The 26,550-nt window shown below is 39.0% G+C and overlaps 1 protein-coding gene across 1 annotated transcript in view; it reads right to left on the reverse strand.

The window, feature by feature from the left end:
- The window catches only part of sez6b (seizure related 6 homolog b), a 218,763-nt gene that overhangs the window by 43,945 nt on the left and 148,268 nt on the right, over positions 1 to 26,550 (reverse strand). Inside the window, exons 6-8 of the mRNA XM_078244986.1 lie at positions 16,108 to 16,274; positions 4,839 to 5,033; positions 2,909 to 3,047 (exon numbers count right to left, since the gene is read on the reverse strand). Of these exons, the coding sequence (XP_078101112.1) occupies positions 2,909 to 3,047; positions 4,839 to 5,033; positions 16,108 to 16,274 (501 nt within the window). The remainder of the gene's footprint in view (positions 1 to 2,908; positions 3,048 to 4,838; positions 5,034 to 16,107; positions 16,275 to 26,550) is intronic.

Below are 26,550 nucleotides of genomic sequence, written 5' to 3' on the forward strand. Positions count from 1 at the left end.
TTTTAGCATCTGTGTGCTGTTGTGTCTGTGTGCATTTGCATGTATGCTGAAGAATATTGTATGTACTGAAACAAAGACACCTTCAAACCCTTCCATGAAACTGTTGTTGACAGTCTCTTTAAAGCATCATTGCAGTAAGCTGGATCGTTTGACTTGCAGTTTCTTCCAATTACTTTTCATGTTAAAATGGCAATGCAAAATCTGTGATCATACTCTATGCAGACAGTTCAACAAATATCCTAATAACATATGCAGACCTCATCCCCAATTCAGAGCAGCATGGTACAACTACAGTATGTTTAAGAACAATGATCCCATTTCTCAAGCCACCAAAACAACAGCACTATAAAGACAGTCGTATACTCCATACTGTATTACCATTTAGACCAAAAACTTGTAAAAGGATATGTTGAAAAAACGAGAATCAAATTATTCTGTGTGGCTGGTATTCTGTTTTGGTTTCCAATTAAAGAGGTTTCACGCTGATTTCACACTGCTCTCCGTTACAGGCAGCTGCGGACCCGGCCCAGGGTGAGTGAGTCAGAGGCAGCTTCCCAGAGGTAGAGGCCGTGATAACGAGAACTTTATCTTCTGCTTAGAAGTGGTGAATTTACAGCACACAGCAACTTAATAAGATATAGTCTCTGACTTTTGTTTGATATCTAGTCGGTAAAAGATCCGTCGTTAGCGTAGTTGGCTCGCATTATATCGGAGGGCTAACACGGCTAGTTTACTCTATTACGTGAACCCTGAACATCCTGCCGAACCCCGTTAAAAAACTCAGGCAGTTCAATAAAGCACTGCTTGATAACGTTAGTCTTAGGGGTACAACTGATCACCAAACTAACGGTTTAGATCATGGTTTTGAGTTATGGATCGGATCAATTTTCAAATCAGCACAAAAAAGGGGGGAATTTAAATTATTTAATAAAAATGTAATAACAATACTGTATAACAGTAATAACGTACTGTATTTCACCTGCTGAAACATGCTGTTAAACGACAAAAACAGACGAGAAAAGGGTATTTTACAATAATTTTAAAAGCACCACGAGGTTTACCAGTTTCAAGTAAACGCACCATTTAGTCCTGTCTGTGTTGTTTTTCTGACATCAGCAGTGACTAAGTGCTAGTTTGTGCCTTTTAGCTCATAGCTTTAGCTGCAGACTGTTGTACATCCCGGTGTTGGAATCCTCTACAGTCAAATACAGCCACACACTACACCGTTTAGCTGTCAGCATTTTAACCATGTTTAAACGTTATGTTAGGCTAACTTTAATGTTACCTGCTGCCAAGTGTAACGTTATTGTTAACTAGTGTCACATGCAACGATGCTTCTGTTGCCTTGGCTTTAACGTCGGTTTCGGAGCATCAGAGAGCAGCGCAAGGTGTTCAAGTGGCAAAGAAATTCGCGTTGCTATTCCGTCCGGTAGATACCTGTCATTTAGGCACCGGTGCCATATTAGCACCGGATTTTAACATGCGGCGTTCACGTTACCTTATTCTTTTCACGGCAACCCTCCATAGAGATTTATCAGCCTACTTTAAGTAACAGAGACAGTTTCACACTATTATTATGGTTAAACTTTGCAATTGATCTGCGGTTCATATGCATTCCGAACAGTGTGTGTTGATCCGTACGGACCACAGATCAACTATGGTCCGTTACACCACTAGTCTATCTATATGAAAAAAAAATATATATAGTGGATAGTATTCATAATGAACAGCAAAATCCGATTTGAGCGACAGGTACAGTCCTAGTGTGTTCTGTCTGTATCTACACTTATATAACTACACATAAGCATCACTTATAAAATTAAAGGCTTTAACCTTAGATCTAATGCAGTTGACAATAAGAAGTTGTTGTCATTGAATGTGATTCAGGGTTTTGGAGAATTGTACAATATCAGTGTTCTGTCTGGTGATAGGGTTAAAGGTTAATGTAAGGATGATGATGGGGAAGGTTTTTTTGGATCATGTGCATGTACTTTTACTCATTTACTTTACACTACCATGTCATGGGGGTTTAAAAATCCTAGAAGTTGTGAAGTTAAAATAGAATAGGTAACAAAAAGATGCAGGTAGTAGACAACACATGTCATTTTCTCTTTGAGTTTGGTTTTTGGGCTGTGGTATTGTCTAAATGTTTTCACAGGATACCTTCACTGAAATCACCTGCTCTACTACATGAACAAGAGCAATTACTCATGTTGACAGACTTCCTTTCAAAAACCAGAGGAAGCCATTAATCAATGCTTCTTAAAGTACAACAAGAGCACAGGTGCTGTTCAGAGAGAGAGACAGAGAGAGAAAAAACAGAGCATAAGACTTATGCAAATGAGCTCGCCTTAATTTGCTTAAAAATGGCAAATGATTTTCTACAGCTGACTGACTTATCGGGCTCTGACACGGCGGCGTGTGTTGCTCTGTGTCTTCACCTTGGCACCGCAATCACAGGAAACACACACTCCCATGCTGTACACTTGCACCCTCTACTCCACACAGCAGCCATTACAGGAGTGGGGGAGGAGTGAGAGTGTTGGTGGTGGGGGACTGCCAAACAAACCCTCCCTGATATAATTAGTTTTCTTCACTGCACCTAATTAACCTTTGTCTATGTAGCACTTACGCATCTCATTCACAAGCCGAGCGCTCTTTCATTAGCAGCGTGTTGTGTTTTTAATGGGTTTTACCAGTCATGGTGAGGTAGCTCTTTGTAATCTTCAAACTGCTTCTGTGGCACTGTTTGAAGCCGAGGACTGGTGTACGTATAAGCAGAGGAGATGAAGTGGGTTTGGTGATGATTAGATCAAAAAAAGGCTTGTCGTTATACGGCTTTCTGCATATCAAAGGGCAAAGGGTGAGGAGGCGGATCAAACTGCACATGTGGAAGCTGAATACATACACTTGAATGTCCACCATGATTCTCTTGTCCTCCTCAACGTGGATTCCCCAAATACAGTCCTGGCCTTTATCGTAGGCTTCAGGCCAGTTAGGAGACAGCACCACTCCAGCGGAGTCTGTGATCTCGCCACTACACACAGCTGGAAAACACACACATAAACAACCATGGGTATTAAGATGGGCAATGCGGAGGGTACAGTTAATTTAATCAACACACATAGAGCAATAGGGCTGGTTGTCAATGCCATTATTAAAACAATAAAATTGTTAATACCTTACTCTGCTAAATATGGACGTTTTTTTGTAAAAAAAAATATATTTTTAAACTATAGTTCGTAGTTTCTGTCCCCCCGATGAGGAATTCTAAGTAATGACAACACCATTGGACACGGAGGATTAAAAAAACATTATGGACTCTTCAGAAGAGGTAATTATCTTCACTCGAGTTTCTGCACGTGAAAGTCGCTGGATGACACAATCTTCTGAACATAGCCATACTGAGAAATACAGAGTGTTTTGTGAAGCTAATAGTCTTAATTAGCTTTGTATTAACTCACATGTAACGGACGTTCATTAATATTAAAAAGGTACACACTAAAGCTTTAAATAAAAGAGGCCAAAATTCTTAAATATTGAATGAAACACAAGCAGCCCAACAATAGTTTGGCTGAAATAAAATACAGTCCAAAACTGAAAAAAATATTTAAATCAGGGAGCTGTATGTACATGGCAGCAGGACTGGTTAGTGGCTGCAGAGACTTAATGGGTTTAAAAAGCTGTACCATAGTTCAGCTAAATAACATAATATATCATAAATACAATTTATAATGAAGAACAGGTCAAACTAATCTGTAGAAAAGCCAATCCACACTTATTTTTAAATTAGACTATATTCATGGAAACTCCAGAGATGCTTTTACTGTGTTTAGGCTTCTAAAAACTGGGACCGTTGACTTACCTACCTGTACCTGAGGAGGGCTGAACAGTTTAAATAAACCCCATGCCAAAGTCATCTGACAGCAACTGAACCTGAGCCTGGAAATCCCAAAGCAAATGGGACCCACTTCTAATGGTCCTATGCAATTAGGCAATTGTGCAATTGTATTTATTTAAAACTACAGAAAATGTTACCCACTACACTTGGCCCTGCACTTGGTTTTACTTTGGAACATTTGTTTTGTTAAGGTGTTCATTTCACCTGGATGCAAATGCTTCCTTTTTGTGATCAAGTATACAATAAAATCTATTAAATATGAACAGTCAAATAATTTATTGCAGTACTAAATGGTATCAAAATGTGTGGCTGTGTGAACTTGTACTAAAACTGTGAGGAGTTCAGCAGGTACATTGTTGTATGTTTGTTGGCTGACTAAAAGTGCAGCAAAAGTTGTTCATGGGTCCCGTCTGATCTAATTACAGTAAATCATACTGTATGCTTGTGTATTTACAGACCCAAACACCCATCATAAGTAAAGTTGGATCCAACCTGCAACAACAGTATCAACAGCCCCCGAGGTACTGACCCACTGTTTACTCATTTTAGGTGAATCTTGTCAGCTAAATGTCTAAAATCAAAAAAATATATAACCTAAATGATTAAACACAAGATGTGTTTAATGTAGATGTAGATGGGTCACTTCTTTTCAGCAACAAAAAGGGTGGCTGTGGCTCAGGTGGTAGAGCGGTCGCCTACCAATCGGAAGGTTGGTGGTTCGATCCCTGGACCCTGGGCAGGATACTAAACCCCAAATTGCTCCAGATGCTACGCCATCGGTGAGTGAATGTGTGTGAATGTTTATCTGATGAGCAGGTGGCTGAGCAGGCCACAGTCTATGAATGTGTGTTAATGGTTCCTGTAAAAGGGCTTTGAGTAGTTGTTAAGACTAGAAAAGCGCTATATAAATAGAGTCCATTTACATGCACATACGGACCTCTGCAGGCAGGCTCGGTCTCGTTCCACTGGGGATAGTTGGGGTCCATGCATTCAATGGTGACAGATCCCTGTTCCAGAGTATAGCCGGGGTCACAGGCAAACTCCACCACAGCTCCCACTGCCCAAGTGTTGTCGCTACTGGTCAGGTTACCGTACTTCACGAAGGGTTCGTAGCAGTGGCCTGCTGCAAAGCCTGTTGTACAAAAGACATTTTCAGTGGTAGAAAGGACTGAGCTTCTATCAAAACGAAAGTGAGGAGCTATGCTTGCCAGATGAGTTAATGTCCCCATCAATTATATGACTAAGAGACCATGACTTTTATAAAAGTCCTTAATGAATTGCCATGTCGGTAATTTGTTATTTTATCGTTTCTTTTTCTTTTTCTTGCATTTATAAAAACATTTGTCTAGTTATCAGATTTATTTCTAGGCCCCTGGTTTCCTGTATGGTACAGTAAGGAAAAGGTTGTAATAAAACAAATATGTCAAGCTGTGTGTCAGAGAAATGTTTCACAACTAATGCAAAAATATCTAGATAGTCAATCTAATGGTACAGCTATTAAAATTGGTGTTTAAAATTGTATTTAAAATATAGCCGTTCACCATGGTGGAAATGGTTTGTCAGGATAAAGGAGGAACCATCAAATCTGTTAGAGACTCGCTAAACAGCATTATGTCCTGTTAATGGCCATAACGAGGTCCGTTGCTCCCTTTGGACTTAATCTCATTTGTGGCAGCGAAGCAGAGGCCTAAGAAGATTACACTGATTGTATTTCCAATTGGTCCTCGTGGACCAGAGAAGAGCCGCCGATCGGAGTGCTGAGACAAATGTGAGGGCAAAAGATAAGAGAAGCTAAGTGATATCTCACCCTAGCCATTAGATGAAACTTAATATGAAATACAAATGTACATCATATAGATTCTAATGTATAAGGTTATGCAGGTAGAAGCTGCAAGTTATAATGTGTACCCAAAAGATTCCTAAGCACCAGAGAAGCTAAATGCATTAAGTTGCTCTAAGATTTATTGGGGGGAATCTACTGAGAACCTTCATTGAATAAGGGTTAACTACCAATATAAGAACTTGGACAGCCGAAAATAACACTTTGTAGATGACACGTGCAAAAACCGATCAGGTACCTAACATACCAAGCTAATAACACGGGGCTCGTGGACCACAATGGCAAAGAGAGACGTAAAAAAAAGGCATAAAAGGGGGACTGATAATGGATGTGGACCCCGAAGACACATTTTTAGGTTTGTGTTCGCCTCTTCCTGATTCTCCAATTAATAGTCCAAACCCAAAGAAAGTATGTGCCAACAAAGATAAGAATGAGGTCTCTAACGCCAACATTCGCAAAGCTATTTTTGAGTTGAAGGAGCGCTTCTCTGTCTTTGAACAACGGATAAATAAAAACTCTGCAGACATCATTGTGGTAAAAGAAGAGATGAAAGGCCTTGGTTTTCAAGCAAAGGAGACAGAAGACAAGGTGAAAAGGCTAGACAAGAGCATTGAAGAACTAAAAGAGAAAACCGAAGAAGGCAAACGCTACAGCAGAAGATAGAATTTGGGTCTCATCAACCTTCCTGAAAGAGTGAACGAAGATGTAAGAGAGGAAGTTATGAAGATAATGAGTCAGATTTAGGGGGGCGAATTCGGCAGGCAGGAGATTTTCGGAACGAACACTGGTAGCACTAACCATACATTAAATTAAAATTCGTAATCACCACACGAAAAAAACAACATAATCGTGTCCTGTTCACGAATCAATAGATTCAATAACGTAAGCATTTCACGAACTGCCATGAGACTGGGCTGGGATTATAGGTTGAAAGTTGAATGAACGAGTACTTATGTCCTTTTGATTTCTTACAGGTTGAGTTGTTGTTGCCCATAACATGCTAGCATTCAGCTAATGAATGCTTATTGGTTGGAACCAGAATGTCAGATTATGTCACATTAGCAATTAGCAATTTCTAGCACGTGTATTGACAGGGAGAGCCTAACCTGTCAGCTGTGTTGTCGATGCCTCCAGAGAATAAAGGAAGTGACTCAGAGCTTGCCGTAAAGCAGTATCTCTGGCCGTACGATGTGTATGATGTCATTGACATTTTAAAAGGCTTTTTAGAACAAAAAACGACTTTAAAAAAATCTAACACCCAGCCGTGTGTATTTTCTTAGCCTCCCCTTTCGAATGCAACATTCAAATTAGATCTCTAGATTTTGAGGGGATATAGCTCCATAGACCACCATTCATTCTGCACTTGCCTGTGAGGGCCCTCATGTGGAACCAGAGTGAGACTGCAACCAGTTCAGAAGCCGGAAGTATCAAGAGAGTGGAAGTTCTCCCATTATTCGAAATTCTCTGCTAACGTTATAGACCAAGAATTAGCATTAGCTACTTGTCAACCAGCACATTTATAGTAGACACCAAAGCACTTTTCCTCTTTGGTCCCCCTACAGGTTGGAAGCGGAATTGTCCATTACCGTTACCATTACCATTATTCTTATGTCTCATTCGAACTACAGATCATGGATGAATGCTACAGATCTGCTACCCGATCTGGCAAACTTGGAAACATTATTTTAAGGTACAAAATAATCTTTGGTGTTAGATCGATCGATATTGAAATCAATCAATATCAATAAATACGGTCTATGTTGTATTACTGTGTTGCAAAGTGCCATGTAATCAATGACAAAATGATGCCATGTGGCAGAAAAAAAAGTTGTATTACATTTACTGAGTATAACTCTCTCCAAACAAACTGTGGCCCCTGGTCGAGCAGGCTCATAAGGACGAAAAGAAGACCAGATGGCAAGGTCTGGTCGCCTTCATCGATAGTGTGAAATTTGTTGCATAAAATCTTCACCCAGTATTAATTTGTCTAGGTAATACAACCAGGCAAATAAATGTTTGACAAGTGGACAATTAAGTAGCCTGAAGGTTCAACATCTTATTTCTTGGTACTCCCAGTGTTCAGGGTATTTCTAATCACTACCAAAGGTTAAGGGTTCCTATTAGCTCTTATCTTCTGTTTACCTTATTTGTAGGCATCAAACCTGTGTTTTTACCTTTTTTATTTAATTATATATCCTTTACTGATTGTATGGCAAACACTACTTTCATTAACCTTAAAGTGGTTTCTCTTAATGTCAAAGGCATATGGAACATCTCTAAAAGGAAGACTATTTTTCTATTCTGTAGACGCTCTAATGCAGATTCAATTTTTCAGTGATGATGATGGGAAATTCTGGAGAAGTCAATGGGGGGGATCAGATTTAAGTCATGGTTCTAATCACTCAGCAGTAGCTATTTTGTTCAATACATTTAAAGGAGATGTGTTAGATTCCCACCTTTCTAAAGAGGGTAGATGGATTATTCTGGTTCTTAGAATGAATAATGGGATTCTGGTGTTAAATAATATATACATAATAACAATGCTTTGGCAAAAAAAAACATGTTTACCCAACTAGCAGTAGAGTTAAAAAAGATGAAGGAGAAATGCAAAGATGCTCATTTAATTATTGGTGGTGACTTAAATGACGGAGCAGATGACCAAATGGATAGATTACCAGCAAGAATTTCCCCTAACTCAAAATTGAAACCTATATCACATTTGTGTGAACAACTTAATGTTACTGATGTCTGGCGTTATTTGCATCCTTATCAAAAAGAATATACATAGAGTAATGTTAAATTTGTTTCTGAAACATTACACAGCTATGTCCCTTTTTGAGATCACAAATTGATAGTTGTCACTTTTGCTAATACATAAAGAACAAACCAGAAACTCTTGTTTTCTGTAAATTTAACTCTAATCTATTGAATGATGAAGCCTTTTGTAAATCAGTGGAAGGTACTGCGTGTGACATTTTCAATTGCAATGAACTTAGCAATGTTCAAAAATGTAAAATCAGAGAATTGGCTATTAAATATAGTAAGGAAATGAAAAACGCAAAACTATCAGAGAACTCGAAACTGTGAAAGAACTGAACTCCTTAATAAATAAAGGAACTCTTACTGAAGAGGAAGAATCAAAACTGTCAAGTCTGAAGGAAGAGATTGACCAATTGTATATTAATATGACCAAAGGAGCCTTTATACGCTCTAGAGCAAAATGGTTAGAGGAAGGAGCGGAATACAAGTTATTTCTTTGCACTGGAAAAAAGAAATTATAAGAGAAATAATATTACTTCCTTAAAAATTGACAACTCTATAAATTCCAATCCATCTGATATAGCAAATTTTACCTCTCGTTTCTATTCTGATCTATACAGCTCCCACTATAACAAAAAAGAGGATGAGAAATGTATTAGCAAAATTAGAGAATTTATCCCACAAATTTCGAATGTCTTTAAATTAGATTGTGATGAACCTATCTCAAAACCTGAAATTCTTCAAGCTGTAAACAAAATGAAAAAAGGAAAATCTGTTGAATTTTATAGGTGTTTTTGGAACATAATTGAAACTCCATTTTTTAACATGTTTTGTATTGATAATGAGGATATGACTACAACTATGAAGCAAGGTGTAATAACATTGCTTCCCAAACCAGATAAAGATCATCTTCTGTTATAAAACTGGAGACCTATAACGTTGCTAAATGTAGATTACAAAATACTTTCACTAATTTTTGCCAGGCATTTAAAAAAAGGCTTAAGTCAAATCATAAATAAAACTCAAACTGGCTTTATGGCTAATCGGCATATAAACTGTAACATTAGGCTTATTCTTGATCTAATAAATTATTCTGAATATGTGGAATCTGACGCTGTGATCTTATCGCTGGATTTTTATGAGGTATTTACAGTAGAGCATCAATTCTTATTTAGGTCACTTCAAACTTTTGGTTTTGGTGAAGATTTAGCTCCGGTATTAAAATGCTTTATAAAAACATCAATAGCTGTGTCATGCTATATCCAAATACCACCAAAAGCTTTTCAGTTTATAGATCAGTCCGCCAAGGTTGCCCTTTTTCTCCATTTCTATTTCTCATTGTTGTTGAAATGCTCTCAATACATATTTTACACTGTAATAATGTACAAGGTTTAAGGATTTTTGAAAGAGAGATCACAATTTCTCAACTAGCTGATGACACAGTTCTTTTTTTAAAGAATAAACAACAAATTGAAAACTCAACCAAAGAAATACATTCCTTTTCTCTGGCATCAGGTTTAAGACTTAATGTTTCGAAGTGTGAAATTCGATGTCTGTCGATGTGACTGAAGAAACTCTTATGTGTGATATACCAGTGAAAAATAGTATTAAATACCTTGGAATCCATATCTCTAAAAATTTTAAAGAACAACAAGAATTTTGCCAATTTTGACGTTAATCTTGATCGCTATAAATATGCGTGTACTTTCGATTGAAAAAACCCCGACCTGAATCGGTGCAGGCAACACGGAGAAGCTGCAGCTACGTGTATAAGGTTCCACTGAGCTAAAACGGCAGTTGTCGGGGCAAGTTTTAAACGTGTTTTTAGCCTCTTAACATGTTCGAAATGTCATTACAAGTGCCTACCCATGTGCAGTGATTCCTTCCGAGGGAACACAGCGAGTCTGACTGCAGTAGATGTGACAGAAAGGCATAAAAGTTGTGTTAATCAATACCTCTGTTTATTTCCTGTTTTCCAGTGGAAGTCCACACTAGTCGATTGTCGAACTCATACAAGCCAATATTCCAAAACGTTTCCACAAAAAAACCGATTTGCCGTGTTTATGTCCATAGTAATGACAGCAAGGCTGTAACCTGACACCACAGCTCAGCCAGAAGCACCAGTTCAAAAATTCAAGAGCTATTGAGCATGGGCATAGGTAACTATAGCAACAGATTGTGTCAGTGTTTTTAGACTATCAACTCAGATGGACAGTTCATCCCAATCCAATGTGGAACACACAGAGGAGTTTTTGGAGTTTGATGGTTGGGGTTATCTTTTCGAACCAGACAAAGAGTTAATTGCACAAGACTTTGTTGAGAGAAGGGCACAAACAGGAGCAGGCAGAGGCTGCTGCTTCAAGGCCATGACGTGTGGGGACATGGTGGTGCTCCTGTGGAAACTGTATCGTAATGACCACCGAGGAAGAAAGCCTGTGCTGTAAGGAATGGGATCTCATACAGCCTGGTCTGGATGGTCCCCAGATAACAGACATTGTTTCGCCCATACAGAGAGGTTTCCCCATCTGATTTACAAGGATGTTCTCGAAGCGTTTTTTTTTTGTTCTGAAAGTAAATTGCAAGAAGCAACATAAACCGGACGGAGCTGATGGCCAGCTGTCTAATGAGTGACTACAACAGGCTTTCGTGACTCTGTCCTTGCTTAGGTACATTTGCTTTTTGTTGTAAATAGATGCGCCACTTTGTTAGTGAAATAACCAAAGCTCCCCCCCCCCCAGCCAATGCAGACTTGTGGCCTACCGGGTGATTCTAGAGTGGGTTCTGAGAGGAGAGTGCCTTGGCCGTGGCACCCCAACTGGAAGTTACACGGGATTCAAAGAGGCAGAGGACATTTTCTGAGTCTAATACTGTGATTTCTAGTAATACTTTGTATTGTCATTACGAGGAATGAAAAAAACAATTACACAGTTCTATTAGGAAAAAGTAAGAATATGTATATTGAACAAGTAAAGTTGAATAAGTAAATTATAAGAATATGCATCTTGCACACTAATTTTCACTATTACTTTTTGCACTTTATATCCCACTCCTGTGTACTTGTCTTGATAGTATGTCTTATTTGTATATTTGTATTTGTGTATATTATGTTGATATGTGTTGGTATGTATATTGTTGTCTCTATTGTACAGTATGTTACTAATACGTGTCTATTTGTTGAATGCATAGAGAGTTAACACCTACCAAAGTCAAATTCCTTGTGTATGTAAGTATACTTGGCCAATAAATCTGATTTTGATTCTGATTTTACAGTTCTATAATATATTGCAAACACCTGTTTGTTATCAGTGGTATTATCATTACTAGGAATAAGCAAAGCAATTACACAGTTCTATCAGGAAATAGTAAGAATATGTATATTGTACAAGTAAAGTTGAATAAATAAATTGTGAGAATAAGTAAATTGTACAGTTATATGATATATTGCTAAAACCTGCTGTTATCAGTGGTTTTATAATATAACAGTACACATGACTGCAAACACGGTAATCTCTCTCACGTAAAGTTCGCACATCAAGCTGAAGTGCAACCAGCCACAACTGTAAAATCTCCCGGTTGTGGCGGGGTAGATGGTGAAAGCTCAAGCACAAATATCTCTTAATTTGGATGCCGCAATTTGGAAAGGCACAAAGTCAAACCATTTTCTCATATTCCTCCTGATCTAACTCCAAGCTCTGTCTCTCTCTCAGCTGGCAGTCTGTGAGTCTCCACCGTTGCTAAGTAACCTATGCACATGCGTGATAGCTCTTGAACTTTTGAACTGCTGGCTGAGCTGTGGTGTCAGGTTACAGCATGTTGCTACAGTCATTATTATGGACATAACCACGGAAAATCATTTTTTTGGGGGGAAAATACGTTTTTGAATATTGGATTGTATGAGTTCGGCAATCGACTAGTGTGGAATTCTCCAGAAAACAGGACATAAACAGAGGTATGTGCACTGGCTGAATTAACACAACTTTTATGCCTTTCTTTCACATCTACTGCAGTCAAATTCGCTGTGTTCCCTCGGAAGGAATCACTGCACATGGGTAGGCACTTGTGATGACATGTCGAACATGTTTAGAGGCTAAAAACACGTTTAAAACTTGCCCTGTTTAAGCCTGTTGGGTGCTAACTCTAGCAGGGGGATAACACTGTGTAGGCAGCACCGGTTGTTTTCGTTTTTCTTGCTACTGACAGCACTCCAAATTTACAAACAACAGAGCTATGTGTTGAAATTGACTGGAATTGTCCTTCAAGCCCAAAATACAAAAAACTAAAAATATATTCAATATGTGGCTTCAGAGAGATCTGTCCATGTTAGGTAGAGTTCTTTTGAGTAAAGCGGATGGTATCTCTAGATTTATTTACCCTACCCAATCTTTGTTTATCCATCAATCCCTCTGTAAAGAAATAAATAACATTTTAATTCATTTTATTTGGAAAAATAAATGCCATCGTTTAAAAAAGGAAATTCTAGCAGCCCGGAGAAGTGCAGGTGGCTTGGAAATATTAGACTTCATGGATGTGAAGAATACCTTTAGAATTAAATGGATAAAATAATGTTTAAAAGTTCCTTTGGTACTTCATTCCACAGACCATTTTTGGAAAAATGGGATGCCTCCAATTTGTATTACAATGCAGTTATAATGAAATTAAATTATTGCAAAAGTTGTCTAAATTTCATCAGCAGGCGCTTAACACTGCAAACTTATGCTTTATTCATAATCTTTATCCACACAGAACTATTACATGGAACAATGAATTCAGAAGCAGAAAGAATAAGTCTTTATATCTACAACACTGGGTTGATAGAAATATATTTTTCTTGCAGACTTACAAAATGATGAATCTCAACTTCTTAGTTATGAGGAATTTCTTAGATCTAAAATCTTTCCTGTCACCCAAAAGTAATATAAAATGGTAATAAATGCTATACCTAGAGGAATTCTTCAACTAATGAAATGTCACTCTGAGAGACAAGAATTGCAAGAATTGTATCTGACCTTCTTTGTTAATGGAATAAATATTAAAAGTCATAAATGTACCAATAAACATATAAGGAATTATTTCTACAGTAAAAGGAAAATCACTCCACGGGGGAAATTAGTTTGGAACTCTTTTTATTCTAACATTCACTGGGAATCAACATGGCTTCTACTGTACACATTTGTTATCCCCAGTAAACTGAAAGAATTACATTTTAAAATATTGCACAATGTTTATCCCACAAACACATTTGTTTCACGATTTGTGGCTGTGGACAATAAATATGAATTTTGTAAAATTGAAGAAGAAACTATTTTACATTTATTCTGGGAGTGTTGGAATTCTGTGGGGTTCTGGAAGAAAATTGAAAACTATTCCAATATTCAAATGAATCAAGTAATCAATTTGGGAGCAAAAGATGTTATTCTTAATTATGATAACAAAAACAAAACAATACATAGGATTGTCAACCTATTAATTCTACAAGGGAAATTACATATCCATAAAGCTGTTATGGGTTTGGTGTTTTGTCTTATTTTGGTAGTCTTTCTGTTTTGTATTTTGCTCCGTTTCCTGTTTTATTTTGACGGTCTGGTTTTCTGTCTTGTCTTGTCTGGTTTTACTTCCTGTCTTTAGTTTTCCTTGTGATTGTCTTATGTGTTTCACCTGTTTCCTCATTCCGTAGTGTATTTAGTCTCTGTCTTTCCCTTGTCGGAGTGCTGTGTATTAGTCTGCCTGTTTTTTGTCTCCGTGTTACTAATTCCCGTAGTTCCTGTTCTTCCTTGTTTCTTCGTTTTTTTGGGTAACCTTGCTTGCGGTTTTATGGATTTTTTGTTTAATAAAGATTCAAGCTCATCACATTGCCTGCCATCTCTGCATTTGGGTCCAACATTCTCTACTGTTATGACAAAAGCCAACTTTTACTCACTTCAGAATTGAATTTTGGAATTTTTTTGAGTCTATCCAAATTATTAATAATAAAAAAAATATTTATATTGACTTACTGAAAGTTTTTTTTTCAAGGAAATGTGATTATATAGCCTACATTCCACTTCACCTTCTATTTGTATTGTATTTTCGGTATTTTGTTGTTTTTTTTTGTTTTTTTTATTTTGTTTTTTTCTTCTTTTCTCTTTATGTATTGAAGTGCCTTTCTTCTTGAGTTTTATATTTCTTATCATTAAGTAAGGTTGTAATGTTCTTTGGATGGGAATGAACATCTTTTTCATAATTTTTGTAAGAACGATGCCGAATTGTTCAAACACTGTATAACATATTGGTAAAAGTTTGCAAAAAAAATTTAAACAAAACGCGAGCACTCGTCTCCTGTCTAATATTTTCTCCTGTTTTACAGGTTTGTGAAGCTTTAAAACTTGTATACTTATACAGATGTTGTTTAACAGTTACATTTGTAATGTTAGATCGGTTTGGTGGAGGGAAGATAGTACATTTATACGGTTTGTGTACAAGTAGAGAAACGTATTGTTCTTGTTGTCCCGGCGGTCTCAAGATGGCGCCGGCAGTGAACTTTCCGTTGAGATCAAAATAAGAGTGAAGTAAGATTTAAATATTTCTTAGTTTTTGGCTCCAGCACATTTTAGGTTGGTTTTAAATACGTATTTGTGATAATATAGCAGCTTGTTTTAAATGAATATGTTGTTGTTGTAATCTGATGTATATTTTTGACAGCTCAAGCAACAGCCGCTAGTGGCAATGTATAAGGTGTGTTTTCTTTATTTTACATTTTAAGAGGTGAGGTTAAATAAGGGAACAGCCTAGAAATTCTATGTTTATTGAATGGTATTTTCTTTTAAGTGGTTGATAACTAAACTGAAATGCTAGCTCAGTTATAGGACTGAATGAGGATAAATGTAGTAGGACATATTGAAATTGTAAATTGAATCTGTTTCATTTGAAAGCTAAGGAGAAAGCTAACTAGCTAAGGTATATCTATTTTTTTGATTTTGTGTTGATGCTGAATGTAGAAAAGCAAAATAGAGAAACAAAAAGAGATATTTTTGGCACATTAGCAAACACTCGTCTCCTGTCTAATATTTTCTGCTGTTTTACAGGAATTCTTATCTACTTACGGGTTCTCAATCTGACCTATAACATCTGCCTTAATTAATACAAAAGTTCCACCTTTTAGAAACCTACCAAAACTCTAATAACAGTTTTCTTCCAGTCCTCAGACCCCTCCCACCAATACCTTTTATGTTGTTGCACTGTTTGAAAGGGTTTGGAGCTTTTTACTGCTTTAATACAGTTTACAGTCTTTTGGTGGTCGTATTACCCTTGATTACCTGAATTTCATCTTTGCTGGAAGTCAGTGTCTCCAGCCATTCACTCTGCAGTAAGCTACTGTATATTCTGAAGGTCTTTGTTCACTATATTTTTAAATCGATAATTCACTGAGAATCCACAGAAGGCCAATATTTCTGACTGATGCTAAGCTATTCTTGGCCTCAAGCAATTAGTGAGATAACATACTTATTTGTGTGTGTTTTTATAATGAATGCTTTCTGATGTTTTCTCCAGGTTTTCACAATTTGTGACATCAAGCAAACACCATGTCATCTCGTCCTATACTGGAATTATCCATAGCTCTGGTGCTTACCTTGATACCTGATGGCAATTCCAGTGGATGTGCCAGTAGCATCTGAAGTCAGCTCAATGAAGAGGTGCCTGGACGTGCTGAGTAGACCTTCATTGGGAAGATACTCCACCTCATATGAATCATACAGGGCAGCTGCATCTATGCTGTTACCATTTTTGATCAGCAGCCTAGAGGAAAGGGAACAAAGAATCATTTAGCAGGGTTCGTCCTGCTGATGACATCAAGACCATGGGCTACTTTGGAATTTAAAGGACCACTCCTACTTACTTACTGTATTTTTTATACTAAAGCTGCACTATTATTATTGCCAGTTGATCAAATGACTGTGTTAATGTGAAAGGAGTTTCTCATAGTGATGAACCTACACAGAATTATCACCAGCTCTGCAAATCTACAGAGCTTTGTCCGCCTCTTTTACTTCTGGTTTGGGATTTACAGCTAACTTTGCTCTGATAAACCAGGATACCAGCAGCAGCAGGCAGCTGCCTTCAGTGAAAAAGCTCCAATAAACCCATTGAACACTACGTGCACCAACCACCTTGCAGCACAAACCAGCAGAAGTTAGTGATTAGCTGGTGAACATCTGGAGCATTTAGCAGACTAAAACAGAGCTTAAGGGTGACTGAACATTGGACTTTTATTCATATGTTGAACACAAACACAACTCCAAATGAATACTAATGTTGCTTTATGTCTGCTGGATCAGTAAATAGGCAACTGTTGTCTAACATGATCACCATATACTGTAGTGGGAAAGTACAGCACTGCTAATCAAAGTTTAATCAGGAAGTTGGTGTGTGAACTATGAAGGATGTCTTCAAAGTTTAATATTTTACCATTCACCTTTCTCTTTCGTTTTCTCTTCTACAGTATTTGCCTAACCTGGAGGTTTGTTTACAACCCGTGTGATTGTGTTTCCAGATGACAGTACTGAAGTTGGTCACTACAATTTTATTGTTGCAGGAATGACAACCAAAACCATAGAAAATAAGACCCAAGTCAAAATATAAAACAGACGCCCCCTTTAATGACCCTCCATTTACTATCATTAACTTGACCCTTTAAAAGGAGTCAGGCCCATACAGAACCAATCTTCAGGATTTGTAAAATTGTCAACTGTGACCCAGCTGACGCTTCATGGTGTATTGTCATCTGTAGTTGGGAGGTCTATTAAGCAGTCAGAGTCAGTGTTGATCCTCTGCAAGTCACAGCCCTCCACCTGTGGCTCTGTTCCTTCACAGTTCCAAGGCATGAATTGGCCATCGGGGGTACCGGGAGATTTCCCAACAGGTTCTCACACCCATCTCGTAAAAGCGCTATAAGTAAACGCGCTTGGTCGGGACTATTGCCGTCCCTTTAGCGCTATAAGTAAACGCGCTTGGTCGGGACTATTGCTGCCCCTTTAGCGCTATAAGTAAACGCGCTTGGTCGGGACTATTGCCGTCCCTTTAGCGCTATAAGTAAACGCGCTTGGTCGGGACTATTGCCGTCCCTTTAGCGCTATAAGTAAACGCGCTTGGTCGGGACTATTGCTGCCCCTTTAGCGCTATAAGTAAACGCACTTGGTCGGGATTATTGCCGTCCCTTTTGACACAGTTATGTTAAGGAAAAGGTCGTGGTTGGGCTTACGGTTACATGACACACGAGAACTACGGGACGGTTGGGTTTAGGAAACGGTCGTGGGTGGGTGTACGGTTCCGTTACACGCAGGAAGAACGGGACGGTTGGGTTTAGGAAAGGGTCATGGGTGGGCGTACGGTTCTGTGACATGCGGGAAGAACGGGTCGGTTAAAGAAAAAAATGACTATAGCAAGCGTGACAAGCGTCATGCGAACCCCGGTCTCCTGGGTGAAAGTCCTGTGTTTGGCCCATCCACCACCCCAACCCACTTCCTTATGCGGAAATTCGCATTTCATACTACTAATTCCTTACATACTACTTGCTAAATCCTATCTAACTACTCCCCGGTGCGTTACAAACACACTGAAAGACGCCTTTTTCGTCGCATCAGACTCTGACAGCCACTGCCCAAACGTCCTTATTTTATGAGTTCGGAATGAGAACGGGTTGGATTTCCTGGTGGGCCGGTTTATTTGTGTGTTGGTTTTTTTTAAATCGGCCCTTAAAGAGAGACCAGAGATGACAAGATAGCTGTTGGTTAGCTAATTTTAGTATTTAGTATTATGTATTAGCAAGCAAAGGCACTTGCAAACATAGTACTATAACTTTCTGATTTATCCACATTCCACTATAATACAAGTTGCATACTGTGTACAAAATGCAGCCTTAGTTTAACTTACCACAAATCACTTGTTAACTAACGTTATACAAGACATCTTGATGACAGCCATGCTCCACCCTCAACCTTTAGCCATCTTGCCATCAAGAGCCAGGCAGCCTTATTGACTCAGTGAGTACATTGTCATACTCTCTTACTTACCACTCAGATAAGTATTAGGGGCTGGTATGCAGGGTTCAAAATTAACTTTTTGTCCACCAGCCAAATGGCTAGTGAATGTTAAAATTATACAGTATAATACCCTGCTGGTATGTACATGTGTTGAAGGGGAGTGCAAGGACGGTTGGTGTCTGGCCGATTGTGGTGGGCTGTTCTGGGTCTCAAAAGTCCAGGGCTGATTTTTTACCCCAGTCCAGCCCTGACGGTTCCCCATGGTCAGGGGCCAGCAACCTTTACTATCCCAAGAAACATTTTTTGGCCATAAAACATTTAAAAAATCTGTCTGGAGCTGCAAAACTATTTCAGCCTCATAATGAAGGTCACAGCCTAGTAAGTTTAAATGAGCCCATCACTATTACTAATAGATCTAACTAAGCATTCATTAATATGGTGATTAATATGGTTTGTCTTTTGACCATTTGATCCATTTCTTAAAATGTCTATTTGCCAAAAATCTTACTCCCAAAATCGTTCTCCTGCCCCCATCCCCAGTCGAATACTTCTTTATAAAATGCAGTTATTTTTAGCCCATAGCTAGCCTGTGGAAACTCAAGACTGCTGTTGAGGTTCGGCAAAATTCTACGTGAGTCTACGTTAAACGCACTGCAGCTCAACAGCTCAATTTTTTTAACTTTGTAAGGGGGCGCTAGCAAGCCATTTTTGTGCACCTATTCTCGAAAACCCTTAAAATACATAAATATTCACCAGACTTGATGCGACCGCCAATTTTGGTGTGTTTTTGAATATGTTAAGCCCCTCAAAAAGGCTTAATTTAAATTTGCCGTAATAATAATTTCTTCAGTTTCAATAGGGCCTTCGCCGCTGTCGGCGCTCGGGCCCTAAATATACCAAATTTGGAGGGAACATAGGTCTCATCTTGAAATCCATCGTGCTATTTTTAGAAAAAATTACATAATTCAAAAATTTCCGAAAAATTGGTTTTAGTGCTAAAATCTTTATTTTATCAACGCTTGTTTGAGGACTTTAGGATGCAGGAAAACTCTCAAAATGTAGCAGCCATGTGCAGAATATTAAACTCTTTCACCTGAATACACATTTAGGCTTGGGAGTGGTATGGTTGCTCTATAGCACCCCCTAATTGGTTTTAGCACTTAGGCACATTTTTGACGGCCTCAGTATATACGAAAACTCACAAAAATTGGCGCCCACATAAACACGTGGGAGCTTTGCGAGATTGTACAGCAATTTCGCCCAAACCTGTAAGCGGGCTCTATAGCGCCCCCTAAGGCGTGGAAGGGCTTAACTTGGACATAGTTGCTCAGATCTTCACCAAATTTAATACACATATTGCTCTAATCATTGCGGACATATTTCCCATATACCTTCATTAGCTCTGCCCAACCGGAAAGCGGCCATTATTAATTATTAATCTTTCATGTGTTTTACATTCTTTCAAACTACTCCTAGGCCGTGATTTCAATCTTCTTGAATCTTTGCAGGTAGTATCTGTTGACCCTCATGACGAAAAGTTATCCATAGAATTTTGATAATTGAAAACATGTGGAAGTTACAGCAACTTCCTGTCTAAAAAGAAAGTTGCCTAATCTTGGCAACAATTAGTCCGATTGCCCCGAAACTTGATACAGTTGTTCCTCATGCTCGGTTTAGCATCTGTTCCAAACATGGCGGCAATCAGCCATTAGATGGCGCTGTTTTAATTTTATTTCAGTAATCGGCAATATATTGCTATATGGGAAACCTACTTTGTCTAACTGCTCCTGGGGCGTGAGTCCGATGGGCACGAAAACTTGCACATAGACTCGGAGGACCCTCTATTTACATGAAACTTAGAATGTGTGGTCTACATGTGATATTGTGTCTACCAGTACCCCCTTGGCAAGGAGGAGGGCCCGTCATCGCTGCTTGCAGCTTTAATTAGGGCCGACAGCGGTGAAGGCCCTATTGAAACTGAAGGAATTATTATTGGGGCCCGAGCGTTGACAGCAGCGAAGGCCCTATTGAAACTGAAGGAATTATTATTACGGCAAATGAATTGCCTTTTTGAGGGGCTTAACATTCAAAAACTCACCAAAATTGGCGGCCGCATCAAGTCTGGTGAAAATGTACGTATTTTAAGGGTTTCGGGAATAGGCGCACAAAAATGGCTCGCTTGCACCCATACAAATGCCCCACATTTTGATTTCAAAGTTTGAAATTAGTGCGATTTTGGCCATTTCTGCATGTCGTACTTTAACAAACTCCTAGAGATTTCATCCGATCAACTTCAAATTTGGTCTGTGCCATCTTAAAACGTTACACATTAAAAGTTCTTAAAAGAAAAACTTTTCGTCATAGGGCATGGCTGTGGCGGAGCGGCCATTTTGTGCGTTTCACCATCGAAACAGGAAGTGGGTGTAACTCGAGTGTACATTGTCCAATTGGCTCGAAACTTTTCTTAATTCATAAGACTCTAACTCTGAGGACATTTACCGGACAAAATTGACTCAAAGTCATAGCGCCCCCTAGTGGCAACAGGAAGTAGACCTAAAAGTCAAGGTGCAATACTTTAACAAACTCCTCCTAGAGATTTCATCCGATGGACTTCAAATTTGGTCTGTACCATCTCAACACCTTAAAGATGAAAAGTTATTAAAAGAAAAACCTTTCGTCAAATGGTGTGGGCGTGGCGTGGCGGCCATTTTGAGTGTTTAGCGATGAACGAGAAAGTGGCTGTAACTACAGTGTACATTGTCATATGTGCTTGAAATTTACCACAATCAACAAGAGTCCAGGCCTGAGGACATATACAGGCCAATATTGACTTTTGGTCATAGCGCCCCCCGCTGGCAACAGGAAATCAGCCTTATATGACAAACATCATCCGATTTACATGAAACTTAGAATGTGTGGTCTTCATGTGATACTGAGCCGCCCCCTATACTTTACATACTATACTAACCGCGCCCACTTACTCATGCCACGCCCCCTTTCATAACATTTGAACCGATTAAGGTAGTCTTGTGTGAGGTGTCATTGAACTCAGCAGAGTTCCTTCTTCATTGCTTCTTCTATGCTTAAGCCACGCCCCTTTCATAACATTTTAATTGTTTAAGGCAGACACTTGTGTGAGATATCATTGAACTCAGCAGAGAGTTTGTTTGTCATTGGTCATGGTTTTGCCCGTCCCCTATGTTTAAGCCACGCCCCTTTTCATAACTGATGACCCATTTAAGGTCTTGTGTGAGGTATCGTTGAACTCAGCATAGAGTTCCCTTTTCATTGGTGACGATTTGCCCCGCCCCATATGCTTAAGCCACGCCCCTTTAATAAGTAATGACCCGTTTCTTGTACACCATTGTGTGAGGTATCATTGAACTCAAAGAGTTCCGTTTTCATTGGTCATAATTTGGCCCGCCTCCTATGCGTTAGCCACCCCCCTTTTCATAACTATTGACCCGTTTGATGTAGAGTCTTGGGTGAGGTATCATTGAACTCAACAGAGAGTTCCGTTTTCATTTGTCATGTTTGGCCCGCCCCCTATGATTTAGCCACACCCCCTTTCACAGCTAATTAACTGTATGATGTAGAGTCTTGTGTGAGGTATCATTGAACTCAGCAGGGAGTTCCCTTTTCATTGGTGACGATTTGCAGTGTCTGAGTGCCGCGCAAATGCACAGTCGCAAGGAGCGGCGTCCGCTAGTAACCCCGATGCGTGCAGAGCCGTGAGGGCCTGTCCAACGCTGCTTGCAACTTTAATTCTTTATGTTTTTTTTTACACTGACTGAGCTAAGCTGAATGTGAAAATATTCTTCCTTTTCGGTTTATTTCTCTGGAGTGGTTAACAGTCTTGTTCCCTCCCAAGTGTTACGATCCAGAAAATGTGGCAGACCCAAGTGCAGAGACAGCAAGCAGAGTAGGGCTTGAATATTTAATAATAAAAATCCTTACAAACAAAAGATGTCCAGCAAAACAGCAGGCAAAGAAAATGCAAAATACGTAAAGGTCAAAACGGGAATAACTGGAACCAAAAACACAGAGACTAAACAGGTAGCCAAACAGACACTCCAAACAGAAATACAATAGAATGATATGACACAAGTCAAGGGGAACACAAAGACTAAATACACAGGGTAATAAGGTAACACGAGACAGGTGACACAAGGGCTGGGAAACAGGTGAAACAAATTAGGGCTGGGCAGAACAATCCAAAAAGGCGGGAAAACACAAGACATAAAGTAAAACAAGACAAGACAGAAAACCAGACTACCAAAATAAAACAGGAAACAGAAACATACACAACCATAATACTAAGTTTGGTTTAAAAAAAAGTATGCAATTAATATTAAGAGTGTAAACTATATATGGAGATACAACATATACTATTATATTCTTGCTAAGTAATCCATTAGTGAAATGTCCTGCTATTCTCCTTAAAAGATACAGGAGAAGAAACCCTCTGAAATCATCTCTGAAAGAACTTGCCACTGTTTTATCTCAACACCTGCAAATCATGTAGTGAATGAAGGCTTTTGAGTTTAATGTATCTACTACATATTTCCCTACCTTCCAAAAAATTCCAGACTCTTCCATAAGAGTATGTTTATTCTAAGAGTACTAATTGGGAACACGCATTTCCTTTTAAGTTTAGGAAAAAGATTGTGGTTTGGATTAAAACAATCCCAAGGAACAAGCATTTCCTGGGTCTTTTGTTTTCAATGGAAAAAGGGAACTTCGCTCTTTGGCTTGAAAGTCCTGTGTTTTAATGCTCACCCATCCACTACACCATCCACCCACAACTCCTCCCTACGTGGCCAGCTGTGTTCTTAAACAGCAGCAGTCAATGTGGTGCATACAGCAACAACAACAAAAAGGAACTCATACGAAATACAGTGCATAACTTTTCGTAGCTTTCAAACGTATGGTTCATGAGAACATGCTGCAGTGAGTCCCATGAATGGTAAAGTGGTGCATCTATTAGTGGAGCCAATAGATGGGTGTCTTTTGGTGATGTTTATTTGCTCAAGCTTCGAATCTATATTACCACAGTCATTGATGTGGTACTGTATGTACAGAATGACCAAAGAAGCAGATGGCTTTTAACAAGAAACTCTTAAAATGCCAGCAGACCTCGGCTCATTACGTTACCACGTTTTAGACGTGTGCCAATTCTCTATCTCACATCATGGCTCACATCATAATCTCTCATCATCACTTCTTTCAGATCTTTTCAGTTTCCTCAGAACTGTCCAGATGTCTCTTCATATCTATGAAGTCTATATTTGTAGCAGGAGTGTAAGAGCAGCTATTGGCTGGAATAGAAAATGGATTATTCAGCTAATTTCCACCCTGTGGCCATGGGCGTCAGTTTGGTTTAAAATGTGCTGGGGACAGAGACGCATTCGGAAGTACATTTCCAGAAGTGCTGGGTACAACGACGCATTCATTTTTTTTCTCTCTCTTTCGTGCAGGTAATGTTTTGAAAGACGCTGTCCTGTAGCTTACTAATGAATAAAAAAGTGGTTTAATGTACATAAACAATGATCAATGATTACCATTACCAATTTCTATCTCATATTGCTCCTCATAACCACTGAAAACTGTCAAAAAATCTAACCCAAAGTCCAATTATTATGGACGTTATCTGACATTAAGCGTTTCTGCTTCATTAGAGCATGTAACGAAAAAGCTTAATACCTAAACAACGATCAATGATCACCAAATTTCTCACTCATATTGCTCGTCATAACCACTGAAAACTGTCAAAAAATCAAACCCAAAGTCCAATTATTATGGACGTTATCTGACAGTAAGCGTTTCTGCTTCACATTTTCAGCAGGGCAGCGGAGCGGCTGTGGGTTGACTCCCCACGGTTCTCATTGGGTTTATAAGTCATAACATGAAAAAGCTTAACGTGATTTAATGTACCTTAACATCGACCAATCATCACCATATTTCTGGTTCGATTTTTTGACAGTTTTCAGTGGTTATGAGGAGCAATATGAGAGAGAAATTTGGTAATCATTGATCATTGTTTAGGTACAAGCTTTTTCCTCGCCATATAGGCGCCAATGAAGAAGACAACGCTAATGTGAGATAACTTATATAGGCTAATCGTTGGATTTCGGTTTAGTTCTTTTGACAGGCTTAAGTGTTCATTACAAGATATGGCCATGAGAAATTTGGTGATCATTGATCATTGTTTAGGTACATTAAATCACGTTAAGCTTTTTTTCACGTTAAGCAGAATGTCCCGACAGGCAGCGTTGTGAACAGAGAAGCGTGCAGCCAGCGCAGCAGCAGAGCGGCTGTGTCTGCCCTGTGGGGATAGAGATTGTTGTGGATTTTTTGGCATCTGTTGCTCAAGAATTATATGTGTTATGGACTTTTTTTTTAACTAAATTGAGCTCGAGGTTTTCAAAAAAAGTGGTGGGTACAAAATGACTCATGACGAAATCTGGTAGGTACACGTCCCCACCGTCCCCACCGTCCCCACCAAAATCGACGCCTATGCCTGTGCCTCTTCTTTCAGTCCTCTGTAACGAGAGCCCCATGCTGCTAAAATGACACTCTGCTGTCACCGCTATAAGCTGCGCTGACAGCAAGTTGTTACCCTGCAGAGTCCTCAGAAATTATGTTATACAGAGACGAAGCAGATGGTATGAAGCACGAGAGGCCTGATTGAACATAAGTGAAGGGACATGCCCAAGTAAAGAGGAAGGTAATACATCACTGTTAACAGAGTATAAACCATGAGACAGTAGTTGCTGGCCTGTAGCATATATGTTCTGACATTATCAAATGTCATCAATCAAACCGTTTCATGTCTAAAATGTAAGAATAAGATTCTTGTCAGAGTGTACAGCTCTGAAGTGAAGTTTTGACCATCATGTCACACTCATTTTCACTCAATTTCAGATGTCCGTTACCTTCCTCTTTCTTTGTGTTGGCGTTCTAAACTCCAGTGGATTTATGAGGACTATGGTTAACTGCTCCTCAGATCTCTGCAGGGTAAATCCAGACAGCTAGCTAGATCTGTCCAATCTGAGTTTTCTGTTGCACAACTAAAACAACTTTTGAACGTACACATCCACCAAAACAAGTTCCTTCCTGAGGCTATTTTGCAGAGGGCTCGTCATTGCGTCCGGTGCTTAGCGCCGCCCATGACGATTGTGATTGGTTTAAAGAAATGCCAATAAACCAGAGCATGTTTTTCTTCCATCCCGGAATGCTGTGTGGACTAGCCAGATCCTCCTACACAGCGCTGTGGAGGAAGGTCTGGCAATGTGAGCCTATGTCACACTAAAACTCTTCACTGCAGATCATTTTCTACAGCTTTTAACCCTCTCTTGGTTGATTGCCAATATGAATATCTTTCAACACAGGTCCTGGTACTTAATATTACATGATGTTGTTTGAGAAAGAATGAAATGGGGCAGTGGTGGAGGTGATACATCTCTGTGAAGTCTGTGTAGTGAAAGTGAAAGACCAGCCTTTGTCCTTCCCTCACTACCACCACTGGTAGCAGCAAGACATCTAACCCCCAACCAGGTCAGACTGTTGCTGTACTGGGCAGCTTCTAGGTGTAAATGTATATATATATATATATATATATATACAGCATATGACACACTCTGTCCTTTGACCCATGCTTCAGATAAGGAAAAACATTAAAAAAAAACATTTAATGGGGCAAAAATGGAAGAAACCTCAGGAAGAGCAATATATATCGTAGAATAGACCCACATAAAAACAATTACAGTAAAAAAATCAGGATTACAAAATTCACTTTTAGGTGAGTTGAGCGCGTCCAGTCCTGTATTCTTTGGCAAAAACATAGATGCAAGCTGGATTATGGGAGTTTTATTATATGGATTTCTTTTTTTACATTTAGCGTCCATTGAAACGTACTGTGTGTATATCCTTGAGGTCCAACAAATGTGTTGAATACACATTTCAAGCGTGTTGAATACACATTTCCAGCGTGTTGAATACACATTTCCTTCCTCATAAAACATTGTGAAACA

The sequence above is a fragment of the Sander vitreus genome, chromosome 3, assembly GCF_031162955.1.
Source record: "Sander vitreus isolate 19-12246 chromosome 3, sanVit1, whole genome shotgun sequence".
NCBI classification, from domain to species: domain Eukaryota; kingdom Metazoa; phylum Chordata; class Actinopteri; order Perciformes; family Percidae; genus Sander; species Sander vitreus.